The sequence below is a fragment of the Protomyctophum parallelum genome, assembly GCF_964188405.1.
Source record: "Protomyctophum parallelum genome assembly, chromosome: 16".
NCBI lineage: Eukaryota > Metazoa > Chordata > Actinopteri > Myctophiformes > Myctophidae > Protomyctophum > Protomyctophum parallelum.
The window spans coordinates 7,909,233-7,932,986 of NC_139711.1; the positions used below are offsets into that span (position 1 = coordinate 7,909,233).

At 43.2% G+C, this 23,754-nt stretch overlaps 1 protein-coding gene across 1 annotated transcript in view; it reads left to right on the plus strand.

The window, feature by feature from the left end:
- Positions 1 to 717: 717 nt before the first annotated feature.
- ctnna1 (catenin (cadherin-associated protein), alpha 1) overlaps positions 718 to 23,754 on the plus strand; it is a 127,341-nt gene continuing 104,304 nt past the window's right edge. Inside the window, 6 exon segments of the mRNA XM_083785769.1 lie at positions 718 to 911; positions 3,306 to 3,447; positions 7,750 to 7,945; positions 17,950 to 18,116; positions 19,131 to 19,250; positions 22,906 to 23,175. Of these exon segments, the coding sequence (XP_083641895.1) occupies positions 3,340 to 3,447; positions 7,750 to 7,945; positions 17,950 to 18,116; positions 19,131 to 19,250; positions 22,906 to 23,175 (861 nt within the window). The 5' untranslated portion in view covers positions 718 to 911; positions 3,306 to 3,339.

Here is a 23,754-nt window from a genome sequence, read left to right on the forward strand (position 1 = left end):
TAAGGGCATACAAAGCGAGTCAAGTGCCACACCACACCCAATTATCCACCCACACCCACCTGTGAACTGTCCAGGCCAGGGGGCCGGCCCAGGAAATAGGTCCTCGCCCTGACTACCTTGCCAAATGTTGTGTCCCTGTTGGAATCGGTTTCACCTAGTGGGTGCTGCCTACTAGATTTCCAGCCCAAGTAATACAGTCTGTAATATCAAAATAATGTACCCCCCAGTGCCCCTCCCTCGCCCTTCCATTAATGTTGGTGGGTAAATGCCTTTATTTATTTTGGTTCAGGTTGTCATATAAAGTTAGCCTAGTACACACTCTGAAAAATAGAAGCTCGTCGGTAAACTCGTTTACCACTTCTTAATTCCTACAGGGAATCAAACTTTAATCCTCACGTGATGTTACCTTTTGTGGGCAGGCTGCCCGCAGCAGTGCATGTTGTTGAAACCCTGGTTTCGGTTTACTGAAAACTGTTCAGTACTCAGATCCGGTCTACAGCCCACCTATAACTCTTGACTGTATCCGGTAGTTTAGCGCAAGATATATTATGCACGCACACCAGTCGTTTCCGTATCAGTTCTAGACCGGATATGCAACCAGCAAAGTGAATTCATCCCAGTCAACGTGCAATCCAAAGGGTAACTGATTCCGACGGGATACTAGATTTAGCACAACACCCTGCTGCTGCTCCTCCTCCTCCATTGTGTTTGCTTCAAATTGCTTGGGGAGTGACGGGACATCGAAACAATCCAGCCATCGAAACTTTTCACTGTTGGTGGCCTATCCGGTATTTATTTGGAGTTGGGGATTTCTACTATTCTTTGTAAAGAAAGACCTCCACGAGCCCACCGCCGAATACCGAACAACATACACGAAGCACAGCAACAAGTTTACAGAATCAAACTTTGAGGTAAGTTCAGGGAGGAATTCTCTTGAAATTCCAGCCATTCCACCATTTTGAACTTTTCCAAGAAGAGTTTGGGTGGAATGCGTTTATTTATTTTTTAATTCAATTTCAATATTTCACGTTAGGGCGCAAGACTATGTTTGTTTTGAGAGGTTGTTTTGACCAAATTGACATTTAAATAACAGCCTTAACCGTGAAATGACGCACGCTAAGAAGTTGGGCGAAGTGTTGCTGCTGAAGGCTAAATTATCCCATGTCAATGTACCCTTTGCTCGACAGACATGACGTATTTATTTTCAACTGAAGAGTGTCTGATTTACACTTAAATTCAGTTAGTCATTCCTGTTGAAAGGTAGTTTTCCCGCAGTAATGCGATCGCCCGACGACGTGAAATAGCCACGGTATTACTATTAGCAGTGTTTGCTAAATTAGCATGCGTAGCTTGGGAGAGCAAAGTTAACTTAACGTGAGTTGTTTATAAGGGGAAATTGTGTCGTTCAGCAAAGTTTACCCAACAAACAAAGTGGTACCCTTCATTCAACCGAAAACGTTTTCTAATATTAGCTTAACTGTTTTGTTTTACATGGGGAGTGAGTGTTTGTTGAATGATAAACATGTATGTTCAGGTAGTATAGTGGCACCACTCCCCCCCCCCCCCCCCCCGTTTATTTCACTTAGATTTCATTACAATAGACTAAATAATGGTATTTCAAATGTCTAAACTAAACCCAATGAAACGCGTAGTGTAGTCAACCTGCGCTAGCTGTTATGAGGTCATCTACTACGCTTCCAAAGTTCCAGGTCATTCTGGGATTAAAACACAGTCGGACATCAGCTTGGCATGAGACCAACAATGGCCTATTCCTCCTCCACTGATCTGGCAATGAGAGTTGGCCAGCTATTCTGCTGCTGCTGATAATTATGCCCTGTTATAAATCGAACCGCGTGATTTCATTTTATTAATATATATATATATATATATATATACACATGCTCTCTATAGCCCTGTTTATAGCGAGTCTCTCAAAGCAGTGGACCAGGGCTACACATGCATATTAGCGTGTGTGTATAGTGCGCACACGTTTTCTAATTTTATGATCGGTTACTGGGACCAGACAAATATGAGTTACTTAATGGTAGTTTACATCAGCTGTGTGAGCAAGAGCAACATGAAAGTCTCTTGAGCTTGTGGTTTCAGTCCATGACTGCCACGCCCTCCTCTATTTTTGACTTTTACTGTAGTGTAGTGGTTAGACTCGGAGCATTATGCCTTTCATGCGGACCGTTGTGGGTTCGAACCCTGCCCGGGGTCGACGTCAGCAAGGGCATGTGGTCGCAACAGGTTCCTAACGCCAAATCAAATGGGTTCAGATCTGAGCCAAGTCTCCCGAGGAGGCGCGTCTGAATTTAAGCCTGTCCTGGACAGGGTATGCAGAGGTAAAAATCCACTTGCACTGGCAGACCTCTTTGGCTTTAGTCAATGCAAACCATATATAAATTGCAATTTGAGTAGTGTATTCGTACAGTGCTACAAGGTAGACAACATTAGGTTATTCGTTAAACATTTTCACAGGTATCAATTGAATTTATATCTGGATTTGTTATTTTGAAGTATTTCTGTTAGCTTGACCTTGTACTGTATAGGGTAAGAGCTAGCTTGCATGTTGCCGGCACATTTTAGCTGACCAACCTCTCAGATGAATCTGCTCGGCCCTCAGGGCTTGCTGATTATCCGTGCCCCTCAATGCGTGATGGCTAATCAATAGAGCTGCAGTTGCTGCCTGAAAAGTAAAATCGAAATTAGGCCATAGTGTTACTGTGCTCTGCTTATGACTGTCAATCAGAAAGTGACTTGGTTAGGCAGCTCTGTCTCTAAAAAGAGGGGCCAAATATTATACATATTTACACCCTGTGACATCCATAGGCTCCGGGAACCACAGCTTGTCCTAACAACTCTTCATTTACCTCGGCTCCTTCTTGGATGAGGTAATCTGGGTTGGCCCTCATTTGCAACTAGGGAGATTACACCACCATAGACGCTTAGGAATGTAAATGAGAAGTGTGAACCCCGGGGGCGCCCGGTGGCTCACCTGGTAAGGGCGCATGCATACCACACAAATAAGGCTGAAGTCTTTCGTGCTGTTGGCCGACCTGAGGCTCTTTGCTGCATGCTCACTCTCTCAGTCTATCAAAATAAAGCAATTTACAACAACAATGTTTGGCCTTGAAGAGCTTGAGGGGACTGCCTATTTTAATGTACAGGGTCATTTCTTATGACAACAAAGTCTGTATTATTTTTTTAGAACATTACATTACGGTTGCATTTGAAAAATGTATTCGGTATTCTCCAGACATCTGTCTCTTATCTGTGCCTGTTTTATCCTTTTATGTTCTCAGTCTTAAGTCCCAGGATCTGTGACAAGTTGACAACATGACATCAACCATCAACACCGCCAACATTAACTTCAAGTGGGACCCAAAGAGTCTGGAGATCCGTACTTTGGCTGTAGAAAGGCTACTGGAACCCCTTGTTACCCAGGTAATTCACAATGTGCCTCTCGGTCTGTCTGTCTTGTTACAATACATGAATATGGGTTAAATATAGATTACAATAAATGGCCATTGATACTTTTTTTTCCCACCCGGCTGGCATATTAACCCATTTTGAGTTGACCTGAGATCAGATGATTGGCTCAAAAGTTCTGTGGTGAACCATTATGGGTGGGGGGGGGAAGAAGGTCAAATGCAAGCTGTGTTGTTTCGAACTTCTGACCCAACTTTGAATTTGATTTTGGTCAGTAATGTGCATCCATTATTTTATGTAGCATTTTGAAATCAGTCAGTGTGGTACGAGGTGTATTTCCGTAGGATTTCTTTGCTAAAAGTGATTTGTTTTGCTTTTTTGGCTTTCATAGGGACCAAACTGTCAGAAAATGATGGGGTTCAAATTTTCCCAACCCCCACCCCTTATTTGGGGGGTCATATATTTTGGGACCCCCCATAATAGTACGCCAGACAATTAATGTCCGATTTTCATAATATTAGGGTTGTTTTATAGGTTTTTAAATATTCTGAGTTGATTTCTTACACTTTGAAAGTAGCCAGAATAATCTTTTCTGACTTTTGGTTGGGGTCTTTCTTCACCCGGGGCCCCCCGGACTCATCTCAGTACTCATTACATTCCTCGCTCTGCTCCTGTTCCAGAACAATGTCAAATTAGATAATAATTTAAGCATTAAAAGTTTACAAAAATGAGTAGTAGTTAATACCAGGGGTCTTCCACAGGGGGCCGGGACTAGTTTTGCCCCTATTCTTGCACCCATATATGTGATTTGCAAGTATTTCGAATATTATTAGAATATCTTGCTTTTATGTACCTTTGAAAGTAGTTTATTAGTATTCTACCATTATTGTTGACAGATGTTACTGCAGGGAATAAAGGTATTGCAACTTCTCACTTTGGGCATGCAGAACGTGTCCATTTATTTCACACACTGCACTCACACTAACAACACAACACACACACACATACACACACACACACCTATCCTCTTAAAGAGCCCATGGTCAATTATGCCTACAATACATTATTTGCAGGATCTATTCATCTGCGTCATCATCATCTTGAATGTCCTCCCTGATAGTGTTGACAGTCTCCACCATAGCATTTGCAGAGAGGAGTGCAAGGCAGGTTATTGTTTGAGCAGCTGCACCATCCCTTGCAACCTGCTTTGCAAGCACATGTGATGAGCTCAAGTACTGCCTTTGGAGCAGGGAGGGCAAGACACCTGACTGGAACATACCCTCCACTATCTGAATTCCATCCATTTTGTTTGATTGGTGGAAGCTCAGGGCAATTTGTCAGGTATGAATGACTTATCCCGCATTGTGACGTAGTTGGCACAGAGGATATGTGGTAGCAGTGCAGCACGAGTTGGAGGTAGCATCTCACCCTCCAAGTTCTTTGACCGAAATAGTTCCCATCTAGTAATGGCAAGGTTGTTGGACCTTTTGGACTGTAAACACGGCATGCAAAATGCTCCAATGGTGAGGAAAGCTTGCTGTTAGCTCAGGAGGAATGGTACCCATTCCAAGGTCCTTGAAGCAGTTAATGGCAGTTAATGGATCATCATCATCAAGCCTCAAGTAGGCATTGACTTCTTCTTGGAGATTCCAACAAATGTTCCTACTCAGTCAGCACCAGATAAATTGTGTAGGCCCAGGAAGAATGTCATTTTTGCCCCATCTGACACAAGCACTGATGAAACCAGACTCTTCAATGGTGTGTTCTCTTTGAACAGATTGCCTCCACAGTGCAACTCAATCAATTTACATTGCTTGAGAGCATTTTCTCTTGACCTCAATGCAATCTCTCCTGAGAGCTGATAATGTTTCCTTTCCTTGAAGACCTGGAAGCTTTTGGGAAGCTGTTGAGGTACTGATTCACTAGACCAGAAAGATGAGGTGTGGTAGTGACTAGTCAGTCCAGAGCTGCTTCATACAACCATCCCATGTCCCTTTAGCTTCTTGATTTCCTGCTCTCTGTGAAGAGATGAGTGAACGGTATCTCTGACTTTGCCACCACATCCTGTTCAAGAGCGTTCATTTGGGCAAGATAGACTGGCATCAGTCGAGCATATTTAAGGAGATCACAAGCAAAGAAATACTTGATGAGTTCCTCTAAGGATGACAAGTAGCCCTCCCAGTCACCTGACCGACGGCGACAACAGAAAGACAAAGAGAAAAGAGACAGCAGCAGCTTGGCTGATCTTTATTTAGCAGCAATATTTGCTACGCTTGGGTCTGAGGCAGGTGAGGAAACACCCCTACCAAAAGTCAAAAAATATTATTTTGACCACTTTAAAAGTTTAAGAAATCAACTCGGAATGTTTTAAAACATACTAAACAATTCTAATATTATGAAAATCGGACATTAACTGGCTGGCATACTATTCTGGGAGGTCCCAAATAGATGACCCCCCCCTGAAACGGGGTGGGGGTCGGGAAAATTTGAACCCCATCATTTTCTCGTTTGGACCCTACCAAGATCTGCAAAAAAATCTATTTTAGCACAAAAATACTACGGGAGCTGTTTTTGACGCCTCATACCACACTACAGCCATTGAAACCCCAAAGGTAGCCCATGAAAGATGGGGGTTCTAAGGGGCAGAATGTGGAACTAAATGACTTGTAGTGACGTAGTCATAGACTGACCATAGATCAATGTCATAACCATGCATGTCATTTATGAACCTTGTAGTAGTACTAATTTGGAAAGAGATTTCGAGATGATGCTTCTCGTGTTAAATGCATGTAACATTACAATGTGTTTTTGGCAACATTAAATTGGTCTAAAAGGGGCCAGTTGGAGATTTTAAGTAAATTGATCACTTTGATGCCAGAAAAACATGGTTCAAAGTAACTTCAAACGACCAAGAATTATATATTTGAACAAACAGCCTCTTACAAAGTGATAGTTTTTGTTGGTTTATAATGCTACCCGTCTTGGGCTAGGCCACACGTTTGTTATGACAGGCTCCCTTCCCTTGCTGTGATTAGGGTAAGATTTGATAAGCAGTGCCAGTATCTTCTCAAGCTTTCTGGAAGTATTGGAAAATTGTTTAACAATGTAGCCTTGCAGAGAATACAATAAAAACCACAATGTAAGAACAGCTGATGAATCTCCCCAAAACTATAGCTATAGCTGGGGGAGCTGCCATTGCTTTGAATAATTAAATGATAAAGAGGAAAACTGATGGAATAAAATAAGCAATAATAACCACAAGCCTCCTGAAGGCAAATAACTATGTATATGGAATATAACTCGTATATTGAAGAGTTAAAGAAACAGACACATTTGTGATAACATGTAAAACAAGAATGGCACGTGTCATTAACAGCCAGGTGAAACAAGCGTTCTCTGTTGTGCATCTGCCCCCCCCCCCCCCCCATTTTCTTTCTCTATGATCATTTTTTGTTTGCCAGGAACGTGTATGTTTCTCTGTCACAACCTCCCGGCTGTTGGTTTTGTTCGTTTGCAATCACTCTGTTTTGGCAAAAGGAAAAATGGTGTTGGTATATAAAGCCTATATCATGCAATACTTGGCCATTGTGTAAGTCATTACATAAATCAGATTTACCCCATGCTTGGGGAGGGAGATTTATTTCACTATGCTAGTAATTCTGGTTTGTCCTGTAACATTAACCCGTTTTGACCTGAGATCAGATTTTATCTGCTATTTTCAATAGCTAAAGCATAACATGATGCTAACACCAAAAGGGTTTCCCCGCCTCAAAATGGTTTAACACCAAACATTGCATTGATGAGAGCCACCGGAGTAGCCATCATCTGGGTGAAGGTAGCCATCATTTGGGTGAAGCTCTAAAAGCAATTTCTGCATTCCCCGTCACCATAAACAACTCCTCATTTGCTAACTCGTAAGATGTGTCTTTAAATTTTGCTCCGATATGCTCAAGTACAGGCGGGTGTAACATGGCTGTTATTTAATGGACAGTAAGTAGCCTTGCCGAGCCATGAGGCCCATAGGGCAGGAGCCTATCTCCTGTTTCTGTAGCGTGAGGCAGCTTAATGTACAAGTACACCCCCTGGACATGACGCTAGTATGTCGCAGGGACTTACCCCCAATCCAACCCTTGATGCCAAGTGTCAAGCAGGGAGGTACTGGGTCCCATTTTTAGAGTCTTTGGTATGACCCACCCGGGGATCGAACCCCAACCTCCCAGTCTCAGGGCGGACACTCTAACCACAAGGCCACTGAGCTGGTACTTTTTATTTAATGGACAGTAGCTGTTAAAAAAAGCATTATTTTCTCTCTTAAAGGTTACCACGCTGGTCAACTCGAGCAACAAGGGCCCGTCCAACAAGAAGAAGGGACGCTCCAAGAAGGCTCATGTTTTGGCCGCCTCTGTCGAGACGGCCACGGCAAACTTCCTGGATAAAGGGGAGAAGATTGCGAAAGAGAGCCAGTTCCTGAAGGACGAGCTGACTGCTGCCGTGGAGGATGTCCGCAAGCAAGGTATATGGAAAACCCATATTGCAATAGTGTGTTTTCAAGCCTGTACAGGCTGCTCCCAGGGCTGTTAAATGAATCATAGACTGTGTATACACTGTCTACACCCAATGGTAGATCTTAAATGGGAATAATCACAGTTATGAGACGACGACATTTCCTATGAGAACAGAGAGCCTAATTATTAATTAGAAGTTTTGTTGTGAATGATTATGTGTATGCTTACGGTAACCATGCCACCCCTGGTGCATTGTCTGTGTTCAGCATTAGGTTGACCCCGAGGCATCTGGTCTTGCACCACCAACACCTATTAATTTGTCTAGTCGATTGGACATTAATATTCTTGTGTTTTTAACTTATTAAACAAAACGGCAGGATGCATGTTAATCGGGGGATTTATGTCATTATCAAGATTTGTAGCTCCTCATGTCTGTTTTTGAGATATGCACTTTTAATAATAGACTGACACTGATGAATATTGAATGAGACATTCTGCTGGGAACTTGTGTACCTTCCTCCACCATTTGCCAGTTAGCAGTCCTGCTTTGTTACATATATTTCTTCATGTATTTTCTTTTGATATCAGAATAATCCTGTATTGAGCTGTTGCCAAGGAAATGAATAAGGGCAGAGGAAAAGCAAAGTGTGCAGATCTGTGTCATTGATTTCAAATATATTTAAATGGCTATATACACCTGCCTGCTGAGATTCAACTGACGCACATTACAGCTCAAATTTAATTTCATGCCACCCATGACTTCCAAGATGGGAATCTGCATTCAAATTACCATTTGTCTCACCATCTAGCGGACACGCGCGTGCACACATGCACTCACTCAAATCCTCCCAATGCTCATCATATGCGGATGTCTTTTTGACCCACTAGACCAGTGGGTTTAGGAGCCATGACTCAGGGGGATTGCTATTATGAAGTGAAGGTGAAGTGATTGTCAGCGTTTGGTCTCTCCTCTATTCCCTCTCAGACATCCAGCAATTTAAATGCTAGTATGCGTGTGATGTGGTTGGAGTTTACACACACACACGCGCACACACACACACCCTGATGCTCGTCATATCAGGATGTCTTGACACCCCTGTGGACTAGTGAGTTTAGGGTCCATGACTGGGGTGTGGCTGTTAACTTTGTCAGTGTCTGACTCTCCACCTCCCAGACAATTTATTTAGATGCCCGTACGTGTCTGGACTGAGTTTGGAGGCTGGTCACGGTGTCAAGAAATGGCCTGCATTGTGTTCAATGTCCGGGAATGTCACAGTAGCTTTGGTATGCTGTCATTGGACAGGAATCCCATGTCTGTTTAGCTGCTGCCTCGGCTTGGCTGTCAGTTATGCCACGCTGCTCAGCCAAGCGTGCCCAGACTGATAATGCTACCATTGAGCAGGGCTAAACCCTCCCATGGATTCAGAGGGCATTTTCCACCCAGCTGTGGCTTAACCAGCTGTTTTTAAATGGGCAAGGGAAAAAAGGCTGATATAATCGTTAGGGGAGGGTTACATTATGATAAAGCCTACATGTTAGGAGGCTGCTAGAATGTTGTTTCCTTATTGGCATTTCTAGCTCCTGTCAACACTCCTGTCCTTCCCCTGGAGGCTGGAGAATTGTATTCATCTATCCATCCCCTTGAAATCTCTGTGAAATGGCATTCAGAGCAAACATTTTTCCACATGATGCAGAAATGTAAATATCAAGGTGTGAGCGGGACTTTATTTCATTGACATGACTGATTATGATGACACCTGACAAACAAAACAAATACAACTTTGTTTCAATGACGGGCGGTGCTTGCTGTCAGGGAAAGGAAAGGCCCATACCCTATTGCAGTAGGGTATGGGCCTACTGCGATGCGTTTTGAGCTTGTAGATCGGCTATTTTTGCTCTATTCAAATAATTTTTTGCTATTTTTAAATTGGAATCCTGAAAATTAACATTTTTCTGTAATTTCAAATGCCTTTTAATTATACTTGTGCTGAGGTACTGAGCTACTAATTTAGACTGAAGTAATTAAAGCGAGTCATGTTTGCATGTTGTGGAATTGTAACAGCTGAAACCAATATTATATCAGTATTCTGACATTAACCTGAGGGCCGCATAAAGTGAAGGTGGGGGCCGCATGTGGCCCCCGGGCCGCCAGTTGCCCACCCCTGCCCTATTGCATAGTCGGGAACATGCTATATATACTAAGTGTGTGTATATACAACTCATCGCTCTGCAACGTGTTCTTATAGTGTATAGATCTTATAAATCTGTTACACACATGCCAGTGGCAACTTTTTCTTTGATCTCCTAGTGCGTCAAATGCTGCTTCAATTGTTGAACCTGTATTCAGATCGAATAGACTTTGATTGCAATCAATGTGTGCAAATTGTGAACCTAGCCCAGGCTCCTAATTAAAACTATGCACTCCCCAAATAACAAGGAATCACCTGCAATGTCACTGCACCAGTGATCAGGCCGGCTTGGAGCTGGTCTTAATTGAATCCCAAAGTATAGCACTGTGATCACACCAGATTACACATCAGTTCAGACCAACATAACCCCACGTGATCACACCAGATTACACATCATTTCAGACCAACATAACCCCACGTGATCACACCAGATTACACATCATTTCAGACCAACATAACCCCACGTGATCACACCAGATTACACATCATTTCAGACCAACATAACCCCACGTGATCACACCAGATTACACATCATTTCAGACCAACATAACCCCACGTGATCACACCAGATTACACATCATTTCAGACCAACATAACCCCACGTGATCACACCAGATTACACATCATTTCAGACCAACATAACCCCACGTGATCACACCAGATTACACATCATTTCAGACCAACATAACCCCACGTGCGAAATCGTCTTAACACTTCCAGTGCGCCAAAATAGAGTGCCCAGCAGAGGAGGCAGATTTTACTCTGAAAAGCCTGTTCTATTTCCCCCCCAAACCCGGGGGGTATAATTTTCCATGACAACCTCGTGCTGTCACATCTGATAGACACACTGACTACAAAAAAATCTTATGGCCATTTTTGTATACCACACCAAACTGGAGACAACCAATATAAGGCAACATTTCCCAAATGTCATGCTTTAAGTAGCATGTGACAATTGTGACATGTCAAATTAGGGGGGGGGGGGGGGGTTCATGAATCCGTTCATGAATCCATTCCAAGCATTAGTTCTGCATGAAAAACACTCCTTGGCCTAAATTCAGTCATAGCCACTTGCCAAAATGTGCCCAAATGGGCTGACCTCTTCACTTTTGTGCTGACCTCATCCGGCTATGGCCGTTTTTAGGCCTTATTCGTGCAAAACAAATGCTTGGAATGGATTCAGAATCTAGTTTGACATGTCACAATTGTCACATGCTACTTAAAGCATGATGCAAATGTTTTGCCCTATATTGGTTGTCTATGGTGACCCAATTTTACAACTAACTAAAGTGCCAATCGGCACAGGTCTCCACCAGGGCAGGTCAGGTTGTGGCCTCATGGTGGCGCTATAACAGGCTGTTGAGGAAGATTTGGGCCGGAGGTTTGTGTTGGAGGGATGCAGGTACAATGTTTTTCCATGTGTGCATACATAAGTTGTATACAGATCGATGCAGTTATAGCTAAAAACAGGAATTGGCCTGTTATAGCGCCACCGTGAGGCTGATTTTGAGGAAAAAATTGTGGCATGTCGTCCTCGGCCTAGTGAAAATGTGCGTGTATAATTTAACGGAAATTGCACACTGTGTTTGTTATTTGTGGCCTTTTTTCGAAATGGACGAATCGTGTGAGCTTTGGAAGCCAATCTTAGCCAATCAGGATGGAAGATGGGAAATGGTGCCGCTCCGTGTTGATCACATGACTATGGAGATAGTGTATACTGATTTGCGTGAAATTTGGATAAAATCTGAAGGAGTAATAATAGAAAATGTGTTTTACATATGTCGGCCTCCTGGTGGCGCTATAAAGAGCAGATGTGAAAAATTCCAGGCAAAGGTTTTTCCTTGGCCTCTAGGGAGTTGGCATACAAAGTTATCCACAGATCCGTGCAGTTAGAGGTAAAAACACTTTTCGGCCAGTTATAGCGCCACCTTGAGTCTGAGTTGAAATTATTCATGTGGCATTTCGTCCTCGGCCTAGTGGGAATGTGGGTGCACAATTTCACGGAAATCACGCAATGTGCTCATGATTTGCAGCATTTTGTTTGAAACTGAGCACTCCTGTGAATTTTGGACACACGGATGGACGGAGTGCAAAACATACTCTCCCCACATGCCTTCGGCCTGGTGGAGACAATAAATCTGCATTGAAATTGTGGCTTATAGATGCAATGAGATACTGGCCCTAATGTCCCATTCACACCTAGCTAGAAGCAGCAGCTTCTAGCTTCGTGCTCCCATGTTATCTCTATACAGAGCAGCTTTTGAGTTTTGAAGCTTGGAATGAACAGCTTTTTTATTTATTTTTCGTCCTTTTTCTCTCCTCAAAGCTTAACTTTGAAGCAGCTTTTAAAAGCTGCATTCTGGCTTCAGCTTCTAGAAGCTGCTTCTAGCCAATCAGAGCACTGTGTGGTTTGAGGAGGCGGAGTTGAGCTCATTTGACAAAACCATTTTGCCTCTGCGAGAGCTGACCGGCCCGATTCTCCGAATTAAATAATTTACTTTTTAAATGAGGGCTGTATATGAATGAATATTTGGCAAGACCATAGCATATTTATGAAAAGAAATAAAAGTTTATATGAGAAACAAGTTGTCGAAGCGGTGAAAACGGGTTGTGTTCCGTCACTTGCGAGCCAGTTCTCTCCCAGTGGACACTGGTGGCTGGGGAGAAGTGCCCCTGCAGTCGCAATGGGCACTGATGACGCGGAGGAGGAAACACGCCACCAGCACCCACAGCGTCCCGAGCGGGAATCGAACCCAGGACCTTCTAGCTGTGAGGCGACAGCACTACCAACTGTGCCACCGTGCCCCTTGGACCTGTTGCCTTTTCCCCGGGAAGAGGGGAGGAGCAGCCCGCTCTGTGGTCGTGTGCACATCCATCGTGTGTGTGTCGGTAGCTGATAGCTGCATGTATGTTGAAACTTGGGCACCTACCATACCTTTAAAAAATAATGAATAGCCTTTATATCAGTTGTATGTACCCCCTCTATTTATGCAATATGTTGCCCGTGTTTTGTGATTGGTTTGCTGCGTTCTGAATCGATAAACCAATCGCATGGATATTTCTTTGAGGGAATCATTTCAATTGGTTTATTGTGTTCATGATGAACCTCATAGCAAAAGTTGAAAGACAGTAGATGGCCTATATTTATAGATAGGCCACAATCTGTGTGTGATATTGATTATTTATGAAGTAATAAAAGTATGCCTACTAGGCTACTATAGTGGCCCAAGTTTCACATCTGCTAAATAAAAAGCAAACATGCGCTAAACTGCGAGGGATGGGTGGTGGAGCACCGTGGAGGAGCCCACGACATGAGGGAAGCCGAGGGTCTCCCTTCCCCAGGGAGACTTGGGACTGAATGTCCGGAAACCACACGTAAACATAAGCTGTTTTAATTGCTTTTACGATGTGCTGGAATCGCTGGATATATACATTTCTTTCCATAAATACGGTATGCTCTTGCTAAATCAACATTAACATTACATACAGAGTCGCTATTTAAAAAATAGACCGGAGGGTTTCGCTCGGGGCCCGGGGAAGAGGGGAGCCGAGTGGGGGGTTTCCCCAAGACGAGCACTTCAGCTGGGGTAAAAGAGGGAGGATCGAGATCCGGTCCGTGGTCTCGCTCGGTTATTTACAAGCATGTTTACGAAGATTATATTATTTATTCATCCATAAATAGGTTATGATGTAACTAAATATATACTTATTTCTCCTCTACAGTCGCAATTTTAGACATTTTAAATGCGCGTCTGCTCAAACTGCCTGTTTTCTCTTTCTCGTCTCGTCGGCGAGTCCAGGCAGCTTGACTGACGGGTACCTTGTACACGCCCACTTTCTCCAAAAAAAGCTGCGTCGAAATGATTTCTGCGTTGCTTTTTTTTCCTAGCTTCTTTAGGTCTGAACGGGGCTTATGACACGCATGCAAAAACTCTGAAGCATCTCTTTTTGACTTTGTGGCGATCAGTAGGCAAGACATGTAATCACAATGCTAACGACAGTGCTGTCTGTCCACTTTGCCGCTATTTATTTGCTTAATATCACATCTTCATGTCATACTCTGTCTCCTCCGTCTGCAACATTTCCGACCTCCACCCCTAATGCTTTATTTATAGTCCATCGAATTTCATTGCGGCACACTGAAAATGGGCCCCAATCTTCTGCCAGCACAAATGCGGTGCGACGCGTCGTGATTGCAGGTCTGCTGTGTTCGTCACGTGACACCGTTTGTATACGACAAAGGATAATGCATGTACTGTAGTGTATAAGTGTGTGTCTGTTGTTGTTGTTGTCCCTTCTGGTTATGTGGCTCATTGTGTGATATACATTTTAATCATTTCATCGTGCACTTGGTCGGCCCGCAGGTGAGGTGCTGGCCGGATGGAAGTTTATTAAAGCAGCAGCGATCACTATCTGGCCATGTTGAAAATGCCTTATTGATCTGAATCACCAGGGGGAATAGCAGTCTGTGGTGGTGGTGGGTGTGTGCTTTTCAGATGCATGTGGTCTATCATTGGCACAAACCAGCGTGGTCACAATCTACACAATCTCTTTAGTGCAGATTAAACCATTCTGAACGGGAACCCATTTTGGTGTTGGCATCATGTCGTGCTTTAGCTATTGAAAAATAGCAGATCTACAAGCTCATAGCGCGCCACCGAGTGGCGCTCTACGAGCTTGTGGGTCTGCTATCTTTGAAAAATCGAAGAACGACTGACATTTTTAGAATCTGATCTCAGGTCAGACTGGGTTAATCAGACCAGTGTGTGTCCAGTGGAAACCTCGTATGAATCTGATCTCAGGTCAGAATGGGTTAAGTAGTGTGCCTGCCGTGGGGTGTGTTTTGTGTTGTCGTCGAACCACTACTTGACTCTGAATGCCCCCGCAGGCCCCCACAGTCAAAGATGGTAAAACACTTTCATCTCACATTAGAAGGTTGGAAATTAATGTTTTAAAAATGGCTGCACAATGTATCATGTCTCCCGGATATTTTCATTTTTCAGAGTGTTGAATTAATAGATTTCTTTATGACATTTTGTTGGCCATGTGCAGTGTGCCCTAATAGAAGAATCTAGTGTGTGTGTGTGTGTATATATAAATGGGAGTCGAGATAATGGCACTGTCTTATGTTAATGTCTTATCAGTTGCTATGGTGAGAATGCACCCAGCGCCATAAATAATGAGTTCTGAGCAGTGTTACTTACTTTTTCATTCTCTGTGGAGCAATAGATCCATTTGACAAGCCAGATTAGTCGGTTGGTCAAACTCCCGTCTCTGACTTTGGGAGACCGTGATTTGTGTTTCACTAATGTAGACTGAGCTGGCATAAGAATCACATTATTTAAAAGTTGAAAATTTGGCAGTAAAAACTCCCCTCACTGCCCCCCCCCCCTCCCCCCCCCAGCAAAACTGTTTTGGTGTTTACTGTCTACTTGATAATGCGAGGCTACAAACCTCATTTGTGTGCCCAGTCAACTGTGTTAGCGTAGCCAGTGTAGGACAAAGCTTGTTGCCGGATGACCCAGACAGGAAGGCTTTGTCATGCCTTTGACCTCTTTTTTTTTTTTTTTTTGTATGCTAGTGGTACTGGTCACTGTGCGTGTGTGTGTAGTACTCTCAAACATTATCTGTACAGGGCAAATGTGTCAGACTACCCCTCCCTCACATAGTCTGTCTTCTCAAATGAAGTGAAGTGCAATTAACTTGTAGCCTGCAACCAGCTGTTGGCTGCCCACATTGGGCAGTCCCTTGTGAGCTGCATCATGCATGACCAAACTCCCCCAAATGTTCTGTTCTTGGATTAATGACTCAGGATAGAGATGACTCTTGCGTTACTCTTGCACATGGACTACAGGGTCGTACATGACTGGCACCAGGACAGTTTCCTGCTTGGGTATAACTGCTGTACATGTTTTACTGCGGACTGTTGCTCATTATATGCTTTTGCTGTCGATAGACTGTACACTTAGTTATTATCCATGTACATTACTTTAAATCTCACGTTTAGGTGTTTAACCCTCCTGTGCCGAACACGAGAAATGAAAACGAGTATTAATCTAGAATTAATACGCTTAGCTAAATTTACTGCCGGTCGCCGGTTTACTTCCCACGTCACCTGGCAACATTGTGACGCCATTGAGGCTCAGATGAGGCGATATTGGGTGAGGGACAATGTTAGGAGCTTAAAGAATTCTAGCGACCTCCCGATTAGCGTTTGAGTCTACAGGCCCCTGGCTATTGATTTCAATAGAAGTTGCTCACTGGCGTTTTGAAGCACCGCAAGTTTTATAGTTGCCCCATACCTCAGCACATTAACCCATCTGACCTGATTCAAAAAATTTCTTCTACATCCTGACAGTTAAAGCTATGTTGCTATGTCAGTCGTTCTTCGATTTTTCAAAAATAGCAGACCTACAAGCTCGAGTGGCACGCTATGAGCTTGTAGATCTAGAACCTGCTTTGCTTTATTTATGACTGCTATACTTCTAGCTACTTTGTATTTTACGTTTAATGTGTTTTCCAGCACTATAGCAACCCCATCTAGCTGAATATGTACCTGTGTATTTATCCTGCATTTACCAAATAGCATAAACTAAATCTTGCTCACATTTAAAGATACTTTTTTTTTTTTCTCCAATCAAACCATAATTTTAATTTGCTTAATTAGTCGTTGATGTCAACCTGTAAATTTGTCCAAAAGGTACTAGTGACAGCAGCTGTGATACTTGCAAATATCTTTGATATACAGAATAAAGAGTTTGGGCCCCAATACTGACCCCTGGAGGACGGCCACAAGCAATGTCCTTCACAAACTGTTGCCGCCTGTCAAGTAGCTTTTAATCCAGTTAATTGCAAGTCCTCGTAATTCCAATTTTCTCTAATTTCTTGTTTAATAATGTAGTGTGATGGATGGTGTCAAAAGCCTTCTTGAGGTCAATTCATATTCCGATTGCATATTGTTGATTGTCAATTGCGTCTGTTGTTCTTGCGTAACCGTGACAGCCCAAATGGGCCCCGCTTTGTTGACCGAGAAATGTGAAGTGAATTATGACATATGAAATATTGTGGCTCTTCATAGCAAACCTCACATTGTGACGTGTTGAACTTGTGACCATGTAGTACAGCTTTGTCCTTTCTTTGGTGTTTTGACCCAGAAATGTCAGCCTTGTTCCTCAGAGGGAGCGGAACATCAGTTGTTGTGGTAGCTAGAGTCTACCTAATGTAGCATCACAGATGGTTGGATAAGTTGCCTTCGGAAGTTATTGAAAAATGGAACAATAAACCTTAGCAGGCCATAATTGATGTCATGTCGCTGCATTGATGGCATGCAGAATCATCCACGCCCACATTGTGAATTTGTGATGCATCTTTGAATTGATTATTTCCATTTTCCACACTTCTAGTGGACACTGTTGTACCGTGGCACATGATGCTACTACTTCTGTTCACTGCATACCACCACAAGTGTGACCACAAGCTTTTTAATGGTAGTTTACATTTATTCATGTAGTGCTGGTGTCAGGCTACACTTTTCAATTGATCATGCACCTTTATTAAATGGGCTTTAATTGTTTGCACCATACTGCGATGCACTGTATTTGGCCTGAGGCGTGATGGAAACCCAAATGTTTTCTGAAAGTAGTTTACCAATTTGTCCTTTCCCTTAGCGGCAGTACATTTATCTTGTATAATTTCCGCTTCCGTTCACCTTATATCTAATCCCAAGAATAAAATGTATTTATCTGTTGAATGGACAAGATCTCTCGCTTAACTCTGCAGTGGATCCTTTACGTCGACTGACTCTTTTCTTTTCTCCGTCTCAGGTGACTCCATGAGGCAGGCCTCGGCGGAGTTTGCAGAGGACCCTTGCTCTTCGGTGAAGAGAGGCAACATGGTCCGTGCTGCCAGGGCCCTCCTGTCAGCCGTCACTCACCTGCTGGTGCTGGCAGACATGTCTGATGTCTACAAGCTGCTGCTACAGCTCAAACTGGTTAGTCAAGTCACCTTCCGTTTTAAGTATTCAGGACACATTCTCCTTAATGCTTCAGAAAAAGGAAACCAAACTTTCCCATCCTCAAAAGCAAAGACCTTGAATTTAGACGCGATTACCTTGCCCGGAGAGACGGTACTCTCTGTGCCTTTCAGCTTTCTTTAGCACATTCAACTTTGATTGCTCACCTTGAAAGGAGAATATGACATGGTTTGTGAGACAACAGGGAATGGCCCTTCCAGTTTCTTTTACTTTCGGCATAAAGTCTTATCGGTGGACTAACCTACTCTCCATGCAACCACACGCGCTCAGACAGGCACGGCCAATGAGGTCATGTGAACTATTTAAACGGGCGAGACATGCCTCTTGTCAGAGTTCCTAAAAGGGCCAGAGGCGTCCCGCATCGCCATGTTGTGATAACAACCAGGCCTGTACGGATCTGAATGGTGAGACTCGGGACACAAAGCTCTTGGAAAAAGGACTTGGCTACTCCCCCACATTTTGAGGTTTTGAAATCTCCACAAATATGTATGGCATTACAGTGCTTGGTGTCACTCGCATGAGGATCCCACCCTGTTATTCAGTCGGCTTTCCAGTTAATTTAAAACATAACTGTGTAGAACCTACTCTTAGCACACATGCGTTGCATTCTGCTTGCCCTATCTTATCGGAGCTCCATTTATAGCCCACTACTTCATTATGTTCATATCCTGCCGTTCCCTGTCGGAGAGCACGACCAGAATGTGGAGGCCACGGGGAAATTAACCCGGCTAACGTCCCAAAAGAAACCTTGAAAAGAAGTCTGTGCCATGTTTCTGTGGGCTGCAAAATAACATTTTAGCATTTGATTCATGAATCAATTCTTCAGCGGCGACTTGCAATATGACGATGTCCTTGAAGCTTTTGGTGTATCTTTCATAGACTCTATAGACGTTGATGCTATGCAGAGGAAAATAATGCCGTCTAAATATACACATCTGTAATCGTCGGTCCCTCCCGTCTAAACTGTTTCAGGTGGAGGAGAACCTCATGAAAGTGCGTAATGCGGGAACGGAACAGGACCTGGGGATCCATTATAAAGCCCTGAAGCCAGAAGTGGACAAGCTCAACATCATGGCTGCCAAAAGACAGCAGGTAAAGTACAGTTATCCAAAAAGGAGAGGGAGAGAGAAACTGGATGAAATACAGTGATGGGTCACGAGCGATAGGGATTTGATGAAGAGTATGTTTGAGGTGAGGGATCGCTTGCATTAGCGGGTCGTTACGGGAATAGGTGTTATCGGGTTGATTTGTCGCCGTGTATCACAGACGGCCCCCACAGAGCAAGTGAGAGGGAGTGCTGCATGCTTTTTGCAAGAAGATTAGATGCTATAAGCATGAACAATCTCCTTATTACTGGTAACGGGGAAGAGGGTGGAGGGCAGTATGAGTGTATGCTGGATGCAGCATGGGTGACGAAACCCATTATCTCCAGATGAGCATTGGCGATTTTCCTCTATTGTGTCATAAACGGTAGTCGGCAGTGACGTGCATTCCGTGATGAATTTTCTTAGTGACTCAACTGAGTAATGGGATGAGCACAGCTTACTTTGTGGTACAGGGCAACTAGGTATACAAACCTCGCAATGCTAATTTCTTGAGATAAAATACAGGGAGTGGTACTTTTGTTATGTTAATAATGTTTGTTTTCGCTTGTGTTTCACGCCCGCTTGACATTCTCTTTTCACCAGGGACTTTTTTCAGCTAGACTTTACAAATCTCGCTTACAATGGCGTAAAAACAATGGCTTTGATTAAAAAAAAGCTGTAGAAAACAGGAAAAGTTTTGGAACCCCTGCATTTAACATTTTTAAATGCTTTGGGAAGGACTCGAGGATGATCCGTTCGGGAGCTCGGGGCTTAAAGTTCTCCATCCTGGGAGATTTCCGTCCTGAGGATTTCATAGGGATCATTACTGAGATCAGTGTAGATCCACAAAAAATATATTATTAACCCATTTTGGGAGGGAACCCCTTTTGGTGTTTTAAACATCATCATCATACTATAATTAACCGAGTGTGTGTGTGTGTGTCTGTCTGTCTGTCAGAAACATTGCCGTAACTCCTTACTGCCTGCACCAATCACTCCCACTTTTCACACAGGCATTGAATATATCTTGAATGAATATATTTCGATTTGACACATTAATGATTATTATTTTATTTATTAGTCAATTACAACCGCACCCAGGCGCAGTACCCTTCACGGCCACAAGGGGGGGGGGCAAATATCTCACGGCTAAGGACTAGTTGTTATAATTTAGCTAGTGAAAAATAGCAGACCTACAAGCTCATAGCGCGCCACCGAGCTTGTAGGTCTGCTTTTTTTGAAAAATCGTGAAAATATTTATTTCAGAAAACTGGAGGATTTAGAAGATTTTTCTTTTTTTTTTATTTCCCCTGGAAAAATTGTAAACTCACCTGATCTTCCACAAGCTTAGAGGTAGGTAGGGAATTGCATTAACGGATGACATGAAGGCAATCTACAAACATCTTTGACATTTTGTTTCACACATTTTCTCATTACATGAAATCATGGTTGATCATCAATTGATTTGTTTTTTCACGCTCATTAGTTACTGATTAGCAGCAGGAGAAGCTGTCAAAAGACAGTTTCAACTCCTAATATGGATTAAAAGCTTTTCTGATGCATTTCAAACCATAACCCTGCATATTCATATCTGTAGGTAAGCTAAATAAACTGCCACTTGGGATTGTTAGGCAGATGTATTTGTAAATGTATTTAACCCATTCTGAACGGGCACCCATTTTGGTATCAGCACCATGTTATGCTTTAGCTATTGAAAAATAGCAGATCTACAAGCTTATATCGCGCCACCGAGTGGCGCGATACGAGCTTGTAGGTCTGCTATTTTTGAAAAATCGAAGAGCGACTGACGTTTCTAGAATCCGATCTCAGGTCAGAATGGGTTAATCAGACCAGTGGGTGTCCAGTGGAAACCTCGTATGAATCTGATCTCAGGTCAGAATGGGTTAATGACTGGAAGAAATGGCACGTACATGACGTAATGTGCTTGATTGTCTCTCGGCCAGTAGTTTTAGTTTGACGGATGTCAGGGAACGTCCATGTGATTATTGAAAGAGCTCTTGTTGGAGTAAGAGGAATCCAACACCGTCCACTGTTTTTATTACCCACATATTCTGCGTTCTAAATCCTGGGACTCGGCCAAAGTTAATTTTCCTCTTTTTCAATACAAAGTGATGCATTGCATTCACACACTGCTACGGTTCACATAAATGTTAATGTTGAGCAAGAGTTTGAACAATGGTTTACTGCCGACCCTCTCCTCCATCGCTGGATCAATCATTTTCTGGTCTATGTGGAAACATGTAGATATTATCATCTCCATTAGCAGAATTGCCAAGCCATGTAGTCCTTGACTCCTTACCAAGTCATGATTATCACGGTCAAATATTGTTCCAGCATATCGGCTAGGGCTAGTCGCAGACCACTTGAAATTACATGTATCTGTCTGAATGCATAATATACCCAAATTAACAGATTTTGACTGGAAATTTGTTTAAAATTACAATTATGTTAACCCATTCTGGGTTGGAAACATAGACTGTAAAATAAATATGGACAAAGCGTTCTCCGTGTCTGATATGGACGTAAAATGAAGCCAGTCAGTCCTTTAATTGTAAATCGCCATCTTTCTAGATCCGTTTTGGCCCAGCTGGCCATTGGCTGGCCCAGACAACGAGGTGGGACTCCCCCCCCCCCCCCCCCCCCCCTTCTTCTTAGTTGGTTTTTATTTTGACTCGAACGGGGGCTGGCTCCCGTTCATAGACTGTAACGGTAGCCACGCCCCTCAGAACATACGCGACTTTATGGTCATTTTTTAATAAATGGGACCATCATTTTCCACTGGCACAACATATTTTCAGATGTGGGTCCGCAGCCAAATGCAGATAATTCTGGGGGTCCTTGATGTGAAAGTGTGAGCACCAATGGCACAGAAACATAGGTTTTCAGAAAACTTTTAGGATTTAAAAGAACTTTTTTTTAGAATCTGCCTCAGGTCTAAATGGGTTGAATGGAAGAAATATCATGTACCAAAAATGAGTGGATTAAATAATGTGGTTTATTGGGGTTTTGGTTGAGTAAGGCAGTAGGAAGAAATTCATTTATTTTATTTCTGCAGCCTGCCATATATCTTTTAAATACATTAGTGCATCCCATATTCCTTCCAATGAAAACGTAATCAGAATATATAGTGCCGATGTCTCAATAGTAATGTATTAACCCATTTTGGGCGGGAACACCTTTTGGTGTTTTAAACCTTGTTATAATTTAGCTATTGAAAAATAGCAGATCTGCAAGCTCATAGCGCGCCACTAGCTTGTAGGTCTGCTATTTTTGAAAAACCGTTAAAATGTGCCTCAAATCTTTCAGAAATTTGTCGTTTTTTTATTTATTTATTATGACGTCAGGCCTGAATGGGTTAAATGGCAAAGGCATATTGTAATGTCCCGATTATGAGTGTATAGTGTTACCCCGGGGAACGGAAACAAATCTGGGTCATCTGGCGTAAGCTTTGTCACACTTAAGTGTCTCCATGAGTGCATAACGGGCTCATTTTGAATCCAAAGCATTCGGGCTCCCTCTCCTTTTCCCTGTGGAAATCACTTCGCTATACACCTGTTCCCCCGTCGCCTGTACCTCTAAAGCATTCGGCTCACTTATCACTCAACCTTTTCTCCTGATCGTTCTCTTTGTGTTTTGTATAGGAGCTGAAGGACGTCACCCACAAGGACCAGATGGCGGCGGCCCGCGGCGTCCTCCAGAGGAACATCCCCATGCTGTACACGGCGTCGCGCGCCTGCCTGCAGCACCCCGACGTGGCGGCCTACAAGGCCAACCGCGACCTCATCTACAAGCAGCTGCAGCACGCCGTCTCCGGCATCTCCAACGCCGCGCAGGCCACGGCCAGCGACGACTCTGCCCTGAGCCAGCCGGCCGGGGGCGGAGAGCTGGCCTACGCCATCAACAACTTTGACGTAGGTTTTGATTCACTGACGTTTTTTTGCTTTTTGCTTTTGAGACCCAGTTTTTGCTTTTCTATTCACACTACTCTCGCCTTTTTTGTGACTCATCCGAACCGCGAATGAATGAATATGCCGCAGAGGAGACCTTATCCCATTCGGAGGTCAGATTCTAAAAATGTCTTCTACATCCTGACAGTTTTCTGAAAAAAGCTATGTTTCTATGTCAGTGGTTAAAAAAATAGCAGACCTACAAGCTCGTAGCGCGCCACTCGGTGGCGCGCTATGAGCTTGTAGATCTGCTATTTTTTCAATAGCTAAAGCATAACATAATGCTAACACCAAAAGGGGTTCCCGCCCAGAATGGGTCATTTACCAACAAATAACCTTTTTTGCTATGCACGGAATTTCTTTGGTCCCCAGCTCGGTGTGATTATGATTCACAGGGATGATGCGTTTATTTATTGCTTGCCTTATTTGAAAGGGCACACATTTCTAAATGTCTTATATTTTAATTTGGGCTGCCCCCTGAAAGTCTGTTAAATCGTTGACTGACTATTTTAAAGTTTCCGTTTAGCTGACGTTTGTCTGATC